General features: G+C 37.5%; 1 protein-coding gene across 33 annotated transcripts in view; it reads right to left on the reverse strand.

Annotated features, from left to right (window-relative positions):
* Nucleotides 1-8,126: 8,126 nt before the first annotated feature.
* Nucleotides 8,127-13,782, reverse strand: part of ARPP21 (cAMP regulated phosphoprotein 21) — a 151,607-nt gene continuing 145,951 nt past the window's right edge. For 25 of the 33 annotated variants that reach the window (XM_039843420.1, XM_039843421.1, XM_039843422.1 and 22 more), the window contains 2 exons: nucleotides 9,908-10,056; nucleotides 8,127-8,912 (listed from right to left, as the gene is read on the reverse strand). In XM_039843420.1, the coding sequence (XP_039699354.1) occupies nucleotides 8,655-8,912; nucleotides 9,908-10,056 (407 nt within the window). In that variant the 3' untranslated portion in view covers nucleotides 8,127-8,654. The remainder of the gene's footprint in view (nucleotides 8,913-9,907; nucleotides 10,057-13,782) is intronic. The other 8 variants (XM_039843411.1, XM_039843416.1, XM_039843415.1 and 5 more) reach the window with 3 other exon arrangements.

Consider the following 13,782-nt stretch of genomic DNA (forward strand, 5'->3'; position numbering starts at 1 on the left):
TGTCAGTGATCTCAAAGGTCATCTAGTCCAAATCTCATTGATCAACAAAACCACTGGTAGATCTTTCTAAATAAATGTATTCCTGAAATCCTAATCCCTACCACCTACCACATTTATTGAGTGTGAGCCTCCCAAACTTCACAATTGATAAGAGCAGCAGGAACATGGTAGCACAATAGAAACTGCCATGATGGACACCTGGACAGAGCTTTCTTCCTGCCTGGAATCTCGCTTTATCCTTAAAGTTATCAAGTGAAGGAGAAGTCTATTTTGGAGATGAGTAAAGATTCAAGGACTGAATAACTTGTCCCATGGAAGAAGATGGACCCAACAATCAGGAAGAGAAGGTTTCAGTGCAGTTACGTGAAAAGAAATGACAATGTCATGGAGAGGCAACTCTACTCTTATTAGGGAATCAATAAGCTAAAGGAAAAAGAGCCCAGAAGAAGAAATGTTTGAAGAAATAAAGATCTGTCCACTGTCACATACTATATTCAAGGACTTGAAATTTGATCTTTATCCAAAATTTGGTTATGTTTTATGAAACACAACCAAACATTGCAGGACTGATGACAGACTGCAGCAGATAGCACGGCTATTGTTTAAGACCTGCAGTCATGGGGTGTGTTATATATTGAATTGCGTCCCCCCAAAAAAGATATGTTGAAATCCTAAATCCCAGTAAATGTGAATGTGGTCCTATTTGGAAATTTGCAGATGCAATCAAGTTATGATGAGATTGTTAGCATGAACCCTGACCCACCATGGCTGGTGTCCTCATAAGAAGAGGAAAAAAGACCAGAGACACATATAATAGACAGCCATGTGAAGACAGAGACAGAGATTGAAGTTATGCCACTGCAGGTCAAGGATACCTAGGGCAAACAGAATCTGAAAGAAGTGAGAAAAGAGTCTTCCCAAGAAGCTTTGGAGGGAACATGATCCTATCGACACCTTGATTTTGGAGTTCTAACCTCCAAAGCTGTACAAAAACATATTTTTATATTGTTTTAAGTTACTCAGTTTGTGATATTTTATTGTAGTAGCCATTGGAAAATAATACAGGATTTGGGGACAAGGGAAAACTGTATGTTGTGAATACTTGGAGGCATTTCTGGGTCTTCCGCCTTTATGACTTGATAATTTCGTATGACACTGAGCCCACAGTGAAGCAGCTGGAGCCACACTGTGTGTCAACCTCTACTGGCAGTGTGGTGCTTTCACACATATGTGTTAGTAAGGTGGATGGAAACGCTGTTATTTTCAAATCGTCCCAGGGTAGACACAGCCAATACAAACAGGGACTAGGCATGGCGTAAGTGTAGTTAAAACTGATGGAGACTAAGTGACGTGTGGCATGCTCCCTTTCCTGAGTGAGTTAGGGGACAGCAAGATCAGAAAAGAAGACTGCAATGATGGATTCTTTCAGGAGGGCACTCTTAGCAGAGAAATGTTAAGATAGCCACTAAAAAGCAGAGGTTTTCACAAAGTACCTTAACAGGAAGAATTTCAGGGAATTTTGCAGGCCAGTGTGGCAGCCTCATATTCATTTAGAATCATATACAAGGGTGCACTAAAAAGCTGGCTTAACCCTATAAGTGAACACTGTTCAGTTAATATTGCATTTCACACTTCTTTTGGCAAACGTAGAATGTGAAACTGTGAGAGGTTAAGGGACTTGCACAAATCTCTGTGTGGGAGGTGTGGTGGGGGAGGGGCTTTCACTGGGATTCAGACTCAAGACTTCTGATATCAGGTAAAGGATGCTATTTACATCCCACACTGCAGGTATAGCGATATGTTGGTGTGAAGGAATAATTCTATTGTGCATCGTCATGCCCAGTAATACCAATTGATTAACAGCCAATCAATTTGAATAAATCAATCAATTAGATACTTGAAGATTCTAATAAGATTAGATATATAGACAGATGACGTAGATGATAGCTAGATAGATGATAGATGATAGATGATAGATAGATGATGATGATGATGATAGATAGATAGATAGATAGATAGATAGATAGATAGATAGATAGATATAGATAGATAGATGACAGATGGTATATAGATTATACATACATACATTTATACATACATGGATAATAGAGATAGATAATAGATATAGATACGTGTATGTCTAAAAATTTTCTAGGACAGAGTAGATTTTGAACAATCAGAGGCCCCAATGTTCTCCTTGCCTCTGTTACCAAGATTCCATTTATAGTGCTACATTTTTGCATGAAGAAAAATAGAATACAGACATCATGGTCCTCCAGTACAGTACTGATCCTTCCCTGCTGTAAGGCAAGCTCCCTGAGCCTGGCAGCTCCGGTGAGGATGACACAGGCAGAGTGAAGCAATAAATCATAAAATGATCTTCCAGCAGATCCAGCTGCAATTGTTTTTATCTACTCTCTTTTAAACAACTCTTTTAATGGCATCTCACTGTTCCTCCCTTAGGAAATTATTTCATCGTGTAATTGCCTTTGCTTCGAGTGAAATTTTCTTAATGTCCAATTTAAATCTCTGCTTTTTTCAGTCTCAGGCCGTTGCTCTTGATCGCATTGCTATTAAGCACCTTAAGTAACTCCTCTTTCTTTTGAAAAGGATGAAATTGGCTTGTGCATTTCATTTGAAAATGGAGCCTCATTCTTGTAGACCAAAAACTTTAAACACTCGATAAAGACAGGTAATCGTCTTGCGTCTTAAAAGAAATGGTGATTTTCCTGTGTCTGTGTTTTTTCAGAAGTTTAGAAACAATTCGTGGAACCGATACAAATGACCCAAACTGCACTACGTGTGTGGTGTTTCTTTCAATGTCCCTGTCATGGAAAGGTAAGCACACTCACATTTCTTCAAGGAAAAGTGACCCCTGGATTAGCTGAGGTATTTTACACAAAGGAGGAGAAATATGTGTACGGACAGAGGTGCTTCCTGACTTACTTGCTCAAGAACCCAGGAAAATCAGCTGCAAACTCCATAAACACGAAAAAATAAAACTGCAAGAAGTCAGAGAGGCTTATGATAGCATTGTGGCAATTCGAACATTGATGGTTTCAGTAAAAACTATTGGTTGTACAGAGGAAGCAATATGGCCCTAAGTTGCCACCACCTTTAGCCAGAAGTATTTTTTGTGGGTTGGTGGGTGGCATTCGTATGAGTTGCTGTATCTTTTAGCAAGAAATATGATTCCAAACTTCACAATAAGCTGGCCTATTTTGAATTCCAGGACCTCTGTACCTGTATGCCTGACCTTTTCCCTCCTCACCCCTGCATGCCTTCCACCCCCTAGATACAGCCCTTGGAGAAGTGAGGCATTGAGCGCTCAAAAAACGACTCTCCTCCCAGCAGGATGCTATCCAGCTGACCAGTCTGGGCCTGTGCATCGTGCATGCCTGCTGGGTTTGTTTCTTGACCGTCCATCAAATCCAGTTTCAGCGTTCGCCCCTATTGAGATTTATGTCTTCTCCTGTTTGCACAGTATCTGACCTCTTCCCTCTCCTTCTATACAATACTGAGAATAAAATAGAATAAAGCAGTAAAAGAAAACAAATCATATAACAAACACAAACATTAAAGCACTCCCTGAGCTTCTGCAGTCAGGGAGTTGATGAATATTGTCTTAGAGAAAGCAGCCTCATGTCCAGCAGAAGAATCAGATTTCTGTGAAGACCTCAATCAGGAAATGATTTTCTTCTACAGAAGGAGGATATCGGATGCCTCTCCCCCACACTGTGTGAATACAATGCTGACAGCTGCAAAGGACCCAGCTCAAAGAGTGAGAAGCTCTTGCCACTGATGACACATAATAGTGGCAGATCTTTTTATAGAGAAGATTGGAGGTCATAAAACCCCACTAAAAGCAGGTGATAAAGATTTGAACTTGAAACAAACACTAAAGCTGAGAACTATAAGAAAATAATCTCAAATTCCTGAAGAGAACAACTTTCTTAGTAAAGATGGTTTGGAGGAAAATAACACGGGAAGAAAGAACAATTTCTGATGTCATGTAGAAGTGGCACCCATAGGGTACAGAAAGCAGAAGTTTTTTTCTGAGCCGTAATAGATAAGCATTCGCACCATTTTTTTAAACGAGGATGGATAGGAAATTGATATCAGATTTCACTGTGTATGGTGTATCGATACTGAATATATTGTGATGGAGACTTGGCAGCCCTCCCGTGCTATCTTCAATTTCAGCTCAGTCTTCATTTGTTTTACCTTGATAGATTATAGTAACTGTACTTTGTGATGCAGCTTAACACAGGGCACTTGTGTTACTGCAGAAGTTTCTGTCCAAGAGGGAAAAATAAGATGTACACTGCTAAAGCTGTGCTGAGCATGCGATAGAATTGCTAAGTGTTAAGAGTTAAGAGCTAGTACTCCTATCCGACATACCCAACAATGCTAATGGTAGCTGTAACTTAGTGCCAAACCTTAACTCTTCTTGTGTTCATCTCTGGTTTCTGAATGAAGAGCCTTTTCAAGTCTAATCCATCCTACTTTTTGAGGCCTGTTCTTCTTTATAAACCATAGCTGAGGTTGTATTCCCTACCTTTCATTCAAAAATCTTTAGAAGCCCCTGCTCACTGTCAACTCTTTGCTTTCAAGGTCATGCCAACCAGACCCGCTGTGAATTACCAAGTACTCATCTTGTCCATTCCTGCTATCTAGTTATTACCTACTCCAATCAACCTGAATTATAACGTTCATGTTTTCTGTGTTTCTGTCATTTTCTTTCAGGCATTTCTCTTGGTTGGGATTGTAACTCACCCATCCTCATGTCTGTATGCCCAAATTCCACCTATCCAATATGATCCAGGTCGAGAGCTTCATAAAACCACAGCCGGAAGCCATCTGTTCCTTCTCTAAAATCCTATCTTTACATGTATTTTTCACATGAGGCCTAAGACTAATTTCCTATATTTTTAGTCATTTATATACTGAAACCTCATAAACTTCCTAAAAGCAGGGGCTCCACAGACTGTCACAGAAGGTCTTGGAATTAGTAAGTATGCAATAAAACCTTTGTTCGAATAAAAAAATGCATGTCATTCTTGTTCTCTTTTATATTCACATAGAGGTATAAAGGCTCATTAGAGATCTCTACATCTATGTATATCTATGGGACTATTACTATAATTTAGATATATATATCAAGTCAGTCAACATTAAGAATTTTTTTTTTTTAAAAAGGTCCAGATATATTGGCACTGTGGCTCACATATTCATGGACGAAATAGTGCGCATTAAGTCACCAAAAGATGTCCTAGTTGGAAGTAGGGTTGTGATATTACATTTCGACATATAACATGGTTTCTATAGAAATAAAATAACTATTTGTACTCTTGTTTTAAGACTCTAATATACATATTTAAAAATATATGTTCCTCAGAATTTGAGTGTTTCGATATAGTCTGTGATAAAAGGATATTGTGTTCAAATAAGTTTGAGTAACTATGCACATTATGTCTTCCTCTTGGAAATTCATAATGTAAAGTGATAGATTAAAGGTTTCCAGAAATCAGATAGCTTTTGAAAAGGTTGCTTAACCTTCATTAACCATGTTATCCTTGGCCTTTTTCATATAACAGCTATAAGTATCCCAAGAAAGAAGTCTTCTATAGAAATAATTGAGAAACTACCAGTCTAAAACATTATTTGGATGCGAAACCCAAATAATTAGTTTTCATTCCACACTTAGGCTGAGGTATTTACAATACTTTCTTTTTGGTCTATAAATGAACAAATGGCTTGTGATGTTAAGTGCCAAGGCAGAGATGTTGGGTGGGCCTGCACCTCTGTCCACAGCATGTACCTGTGTATAAAGAATATAAATAACATGAGTATGGGAGTGTGGAAGCATCCCGTTGCACTCTAACTGCTGGCAGAAGTAGAAGCGGGGTCTAAATACGCATTGATCAGATCTCAAAAGCCATTTCTGCTGCAGCATTCTTTCTTCTGCAGTTGTCTTTGCTTTGTCCTTGAAACCTCCCTCGTAAAGATGCTCTGGCTCACATGTACCCCACTTATTTTGTTATAATTTATAACTTTATTCGAAATTCTTCAACCATACTTACAATTAATTACATAATTCTATTTCCATAATGTTATATAACACATTCTCCTACCTAATCCCACATCCTGTGGAACTATATTAAAACAATAAAGTAATTATAGCTGAAATTCATTGGTATCCTAGTTAGAACATTTGGTTCCAACTATCACAGAATAACCAAATGTATAATAAAATTTACAAGAATAAGTCTAAGTGCTTTAAATTTATTTGTACCCATTTTGAATGGTGTCATATAACTAGGATATAACCAAGTATGCAATAAAAGTTTGTTGAATATATGAATGCATAAGTCACTCTTGTTCTCTTTTATAGTCACAAAGGCACAGGGAAGCATTCGGAACAACTATATCTATATATCTACATGTGTATGTATCCATATGTCTCTATATAAGCTTATAAACTGAGTGGTATGCAATTACAAAATGCGACTGTGATAAAATTATTAACCAACATGAGAAAATAGAGTATTCTGACGATAAATTAAATTCTAGAAATGCTTCGCTAATAAAACTCTCTCTCTACGCACCATCTCAAATATTCTAATGTAAAAGACAGAATAGTGTAAGAGTTGGAATAGCATAATATTGGATATCAATATGTAGTGAAAGTAGAGAAGAAAGTTCAGTCTGCAAAAACTTATGCAATAAAATGCCTAAATGTGACAAAGGGTGACACATTTGGATAAGAGTGGACAAAGAGAAAGAAGGTCCATCTTTACCACTAACATAACATATATTTCAAATCTATCGGAAAGAAGGCTCGGTAATTCTAGGAACCATTAAAGATCAAAATTTCCCAGAATTCTAAGAAAAGAAGATAAACATTCAGACTCATATTTGTATCCTTGAGTTTGGGATCACTTCCCAAATCAGATGGCTAAATAGAGAAGGTGTTAATTAAGCAAACACATTGCTCTATCTCAGAACAACTAATGGTTTAATAGCTACTCAAAACTATTGGTTTAATGGCTCAAAAAGAATGCAACATCTGAGACTGATCTCACAAGGAACAAAGCTATTCAGAGTATGTGTAAAAGTTCTCTTTTAAAGGAAAAAGAAAACAATAATATAAAATTAAGAAATGGTAATCTTTTAGGTAGAATTTTTAACTAGTTGCTTAAGTCTATCTTCATCTAAACATGAAAATGGAAAAAAAAACTAACATAGAGAATGTGATAATATGAAAAACAATGAGAATTATTCCAATATACTTTCCATATCCCTCTCATTGGTAGTAGTGCTTTTTAGGCAGAGAGTATAAAATACAAAATTATTAGTTATTGTCCTGTGATAGTAGAGTAAAGCTTTGAGGTTTTAGTCCCCCATTAAATATCTCCCAGAGGGCCAAAGCGGACCTTCGGAGTTCTGTTATTATTTTTCAAAGGTTGTCATAAATCATTCTTAATTGCAGAATCTACAGGGGATAAAACATTTTGGGATTAGATAGGAATAAGCCCTCTTCTAAAAGTTGTTGCCAATGTCCCTATCTTTGTGACTCAATTATTGCTATATTTTACTTTCTTTTAAGTTACTAGGAGAACAGCACCTTTGAATTATTGACTCACTGCCAATACTAGTGGCAGTTTACACGGCATGACCCAGTATAATCAGTGGAATTAGACCATGCCTCTTCTGATTTCCCTTTAAACAAAGACAACTTGTTTTCCAGGTAGATGGTGGAACTTGAATGAAGTTAGAACAGGGTTTGATATAGGACTACTGTTACCAAGATACTCAGGTTTTCCTAATAGGAAACTATAACTACACATATCCAATAGCCCTAAAACTAAAACCAAGGTGCACATTTCAAAAAATGTGAAGTCCGAATGGATGAAATAGATACCATCTTTCTTCCAGGACCCCTGTAGTATTAGGACAAGAAACTACAGTTGGTTAAGCGTTTGCCTACCACATATCCCAATGTGATTCCAGTTCACTTACAAATGCCTAGCACATCTTTTCCGTTCATTATTTATGAAATAGTGCTCAAAGTGGATAACAGTGACATATAAGCAAACACGTATGGAAGAGAGAGTGAATCAAACTGGTGGTAAAAACATGACCTTCCTCCATAAGGTCAAATAGTTTTATTTTGATTAAACACTACAATACAGTATATATCCATTAAAAAAGAAAACTCTATAGTGTATATAAATTATTCCTTCCATTCATCAATTCTTTTCTTTTCCATTACAGCTTTGGTACAATATGAGTTCAGTATATAATTTTTAAATACTTTTAGCATCACAAACTCAACACAAAGTACAAAACTAATAATCCAAATTAGGGATATTATAGTCTACACAGTGGTATTCAGTGGTAGGAGAAAATCTTACCTTGATGAATTCATGTCACTAGCTAAGCTATAAAGGCATACCTAGCAGACATGACAGAAATATGCACCATTAACCAGCTAATGTGTGTATTAGTCTTTTTTTTTTTTTACAGAATACCAGCAGCAATCATTTGAATGTCGAGTAAGTACTTAAGTCCTCAGCCAGTTTTCCCACCTTGCTCCTCTTCACTTAAAGACCATGAGTAGTATCTGAAGAAACGCACCATAGCCAAAGAGCTCAGAATTTCACCTGCCACCCAGCGTTGTTTATACTCGCACAGTTTGTCCTGCAGCTAGCCGACATCACAGGGACAGTGCTGGAGGGACAGTGTGGGCCAATCAGCCTAAGGTTGTTCTGAGGGGTTGGCGGTGTGACATTACAGTAAACAGGCATTGCACTGGCTGGTAGTGACCCTTGACCTGCCTGGGTAGGTAGCATGATTGGCTGTTGGTATGACTGCTGGGGCAGCCCTTGAGAACCCTGGGTCATTGGCACCTGTAGAAAGACACAAAGAGAAAACCCTTCATAAAGAGGTTATTTTGGGGTATCCAAAGAGCTACTGTGGTACCATAAAAAATCTTCAAGCATTTGAGTTAGACTTAATAGTTTATCAATCCCAGCTCTACCTTTATTAGCTGTTTCACATTGGGCAAGTCACTTAATCTCTCTGATTTCCTAGATCATTTGCATAATGACACCTACTTCAAAGTACCACTGAGAGGATTGCAGGAATAATGTACAGTATTTGGTACACACCTGCCATGCAGTAAATGTTCAGAAAGTGTTAGTTCTAAGCTTCCTTCCTTCCTCTCTCGTCACCCCCCAGGGACTGCAGTCTGGATCTCCCACTCTGGATTTCTCTCAGTTTGGAAAGTCATGCTCTCTCTCTGGTTTTATGCAAGCAAAGTATCCCGGAGCCATCTATAGGAAGAGGGGCTTTTGTCCCTGGCACCTAACTCACTCTCAGCCTGCAGCTTTAGAAAACATCTTATATGGAGATAGAGGTAGAAACTGATACAATGTGAATAAGAACTGTCGAGAAGGCTGAAGATAGATGCTTTAGGGCCAGAAGTACCTGGTACAGCTAAACTTAATGATCAAAGAATTTCACTAACCTTTCGTTTTCACATCCAGTGTATTTCAAGATGTAAATTACAAAAAAAAAAAAGGTGCGTAATGCTTTTTCAAATCTCAATATATGTTTAGTCCAGAAACGCAGTTGTTAGGCCTCGTAAATGCCCTTTCAATGAATGTGAGATGTTTATATGGAACCACACTTAGTGGGGCATTCAAAAGCTGCAGTACTTATAGAAGCATACATTTCCCATTTTCTATTTATGTATTATAATCTCTATTCAAAGTCAGCCATCAACAGTGGCTGTGCCTATCACCCACCACCCAGTCAACCACCTGACACGGGTACAGACCCACGCCCTCTACTTTCGCAAATGCTACTTTATAACCCAAATTTCCATGCTGCGGATATGCACCTGATAAGAAGACATTGTTGGGTAAGAAACCATCACACTTTGCACCGGAGTTCCTGGCTGGTTGCTCATCACGCTCTGACTCTGAGGCGGCTGCTGCACTCCCATTAGGCTTTGGAACCCCTGTTGACCAGACAGGACTGGCTGGTAACCTGCAGAGAAAAACCACCTTTTGAATGGGTTGTGCCAGGAAAAACACAAGTGATATTTGCTGGAGTGAGAGCACTTGTTTACAAGGCAACCTTCAGACATCACAATCTCCACATTGGGAATATGTTATCTAAATGTTCGTTTTGTAAGAATGCATTGTGTGTGTGTGTGTGTGTGCGTGCGCTTCTAAGAGTAGCCAAGAATATGGCTCAAAAAAATTGACTGATATTTCCATCCTTATGCAGAATGGTTCAATGAGGATCTTGTCAAAATGGTAAATTCTTCATGACACAATGGAACAGGAACCTCTATTGACATTACTTGACAGGTATGAATCACAACTTTCATATATATCTTTTGCTTTGGTTTTGATGATATTCAGAGAATTCGCCCATTATCAGTTTTTTCCTAATTAAATGGATTCATTCTCTTATGTTCATATTTCTGCACAACCTCATTTCACTCAGAGATGCCAATAGCCCATTAACTTTCCATGCATTCTATTTTCCATGTCTTCATGAACAAAATGGTTCACTACCCTGACTAATTCAATGTCCCTTCCCTTAGACAAGCAATGGCAATTGAAAGGTATGGAATCCTTTCAGTCTGTTTCATCACTAGCTACCAAGAGAACATTCTGGTAGAACCCTCCAATAAGTGACCATGAACATATAATGGGTGATACAAAATGCAACATTTAAATTTATCTGTTTTGTATCCTTCTGAGTGCATTATTTGGTTGGGTTTCTTTTCTTTTTCAGTGGACCAGAATTTATTCTAATTATTTTAATCCCCCTCACCACAAGTAATTTATTATTTTTTTTAAAATTTTCAAATTACAGTTGACATTCAATATTATTTTATATTAGTTTCAAGTATACAGTATAGTGGTTAGACATTTATATAATTTACAAAGTGATCCCCTCAGTTAGTCTAGCACCCAGTTGGCACCATACACAGTTATTACAATATTATTAACTATATTTCCTAAGCTGTATTTTACATCTCTGTGACTATTTGTAACTACTAATTTGTACTTCTTAATCTCTTAAACTTTATTACTCAACTCCCCAACCCCCCTTCCATCTGGCAACTATCAGTTTGTTCTCTATATTTATGAGTCTGTTTCTGTTTTGTTTGTTCATTTATTTTGTCTTTAGAATCCATATGTAAGTGAAATCATATAGTATTTGTCTTTCTCTGACTTATTTCACTTAGCATAATACCCTCTAGGCCCATCCTTTTTACATCCAAATTCTAGTCCATTGTATGTGTGTACCACATGTTCTTTATCCAATCATTTATTGGTGGGCACTTAGGTTGCTCCCATATCTTGACTAATAGTGTTTTGGGTTTCTTCAGATAAATACCCAGAAGTGGAATTGCTGGGTTATAAGGTAGTTTTTATTTTTTGAGGAATCTCCATATTGTTTTCCAAAGTAGCTGCACCGACTTTCAACCCCACCAACAGTTCATGAGGGTTCCCTTTTCTGCACATCCTCACCAACACTTGACGTTTGTTGACTTATTGATGATAGTAGCCATCCTAACAGGTGTGAGGTGATATCTCATTGTGGCTTTAATTAACATGTCTCTGATGATTAGGGTTGAGCATCTTTTCATATGTCTATTGGCCATCTGTATGTCTTCTTTGGAAAATGTCGATTCTTAAAGGAAGGCTGTGAACTATTCTTATAAATGTTGGGAAGAAAGTGCTGATTTAGGTGAAAATGATATGGTGGCAGGGAAATAAAACAAATTCATTTCATGCTGTAAAATAAGGTCCCTTCAGAGCTCGTATTATTAACCATACTGAACACCTGAAAATAAATGCAACTGCTGTCTTAATATAATTCTCCGAGAGAGAATCTTTAAAATTCTAGATTTTCTTAACACAAATGCTAAACTAAGTTTTACAATCAGATTTTAAACATTGAAACAAAGGGTAATTGAAACAAAGGGTTTCTAGTCAATATGCACTGTTTATACATAACTACACTCTGAGTGCAAGTGAGAGTTATAACTATATTGAGTGAGATGGGGGAAGATAAAATTATATTACAATCTTTACAGAAGACAACAGTTTACTATCCTTGGCCATACAAAAAAAGCATCTTCACTTATCTTAGATATATCGTGGAAACGAGGCTTGCAAATGGTCACTGAGTTAGGAGATCAACTCAATTCATCGAATGAGATGAAATAAGGTATAGCCATTCTGGAACAGCTGAGGGAGCATGCTTGGGAAAGAGCCAGGTTGGGAGGCCTGACCTAGGCCTGCGATCAGTGGATTGGAACAAGTGTGTAATTTACAAATTACCTGTTGACCTTCTCTATATGTTCCATTGTTTTATGTTAATGTTACTCGCTCTACTTCATTTTCATAGTAGTTTAAATTTGTTGAGTTATTTTGAATTTTTGTAAAGACACTTCCTATTAAGAATATAATTAAGAGTAATGACCATCTTCCTACCAGCCACATTGTACCTAGATCGTCAAAGCCTTTCTTTAATATACTCTGCAGGTCTATTTAAGACTAAAAACATCATTTCAGAGGGCTGCAAACCTAAAAGTGTTTACAGTTTATATGACAGGGAAAAACCATCAGACTTGGGAACAAGAAATGCGACTAAAGCCACGTCATAGTCCTCACTATCTCCCAAGATGCTTCATATCCAGAGGCACTTTGGAGAAATTTCTTTCAACATTAATTGTAAAAAAAGTTTTTCATTATTTCCCATTGTGTAGGTCTTCCATTCTAGTTCATGTATCCACTGGCCCTGAAAATGTCTGTTTCTATATTACAATTTTAGTTTTACATTATTCCTAGTCACATCAAATTCACTGTGACAAGAATTATGATATACATAAGAAAGTAACTTCTTATGGTTGTAGGAAACTTATGACAACAGTCTTTCTGACCATTTAGTGCTTTAGCAAAGACCAGGCAGTGTAAACATGTTCTCAAGTCCACGTAAGGGTGACTACAATAGAGTCTTATTTCCGGCTGAAGATTCAAAGCACAGGTTGAAAATGAGAGAAATGTCTTTTAAAATGGGGACTTATATTTGGTCATAGGTTGAAAGCCCAGCTGGCCTCAATGGACCCTTTGCAGAATACACATGGCTACCATGTAAAGAGAAAAGAGGAGAGGAAAGGAGGGGAGAGAGAAGGGCAGGAGAGGTACAATGGCCTCGCTTCTAAATATTATTTATGTATTCGCTTATTGAATCCTTCCATGCTTTCACAGAGTCATCTTCCAAATGACTCTGTTTCACAGAGTCTGTTCAAAAATAAATTGAGGTTTCCTATAAGAGATTCATTTATTATGCCAGCTCTAAACCAAAATTGGGGCGAAGTGAAAATAAGTCATGATAATAGAGATGTTAAGACAAACTGAAAACAGAATATCTTGGAAGGAGGAGGAAACACACATCAAATCATATTGAAGGAGAGAAAAAGCGAGGAGGTGGCGTGGCTTCTTCCCAAAAAAGGGGCAGAGCCTAAGATGGGACCATTCATCTTTGCACAGACACAGTGGCTGCAGTGTCTCCTTTCCAAGGCCTCCTCTGCCTGATGATTTGTGAACTTTAATATTCAGTTATGCATAGCAATGGGCTACCAGCTCTTCACTAGGCTTCCCACAGTAAACATACTTCGGACAAATAAAGATTGATGTAGGGAACAAATAATGCTCTACAATTTCGAAATGAAAACTTAAGTGTAAA

The sequence above is a fragment of the Pteropus medius genome, unplaced genomic scaffold (assembly GCF_902729225.1).
Source record: "Pteropus medius unplaced genomic scaffold, Ma_sr-lr_union100, whole genome shotgun sequence".
NCBI classification, from domain to species: Eukaryota; Metazoa; Chordata; class Mammalia; order Chiroptera; family Pteropodidae; genus Pteropus; species Pteropus medius.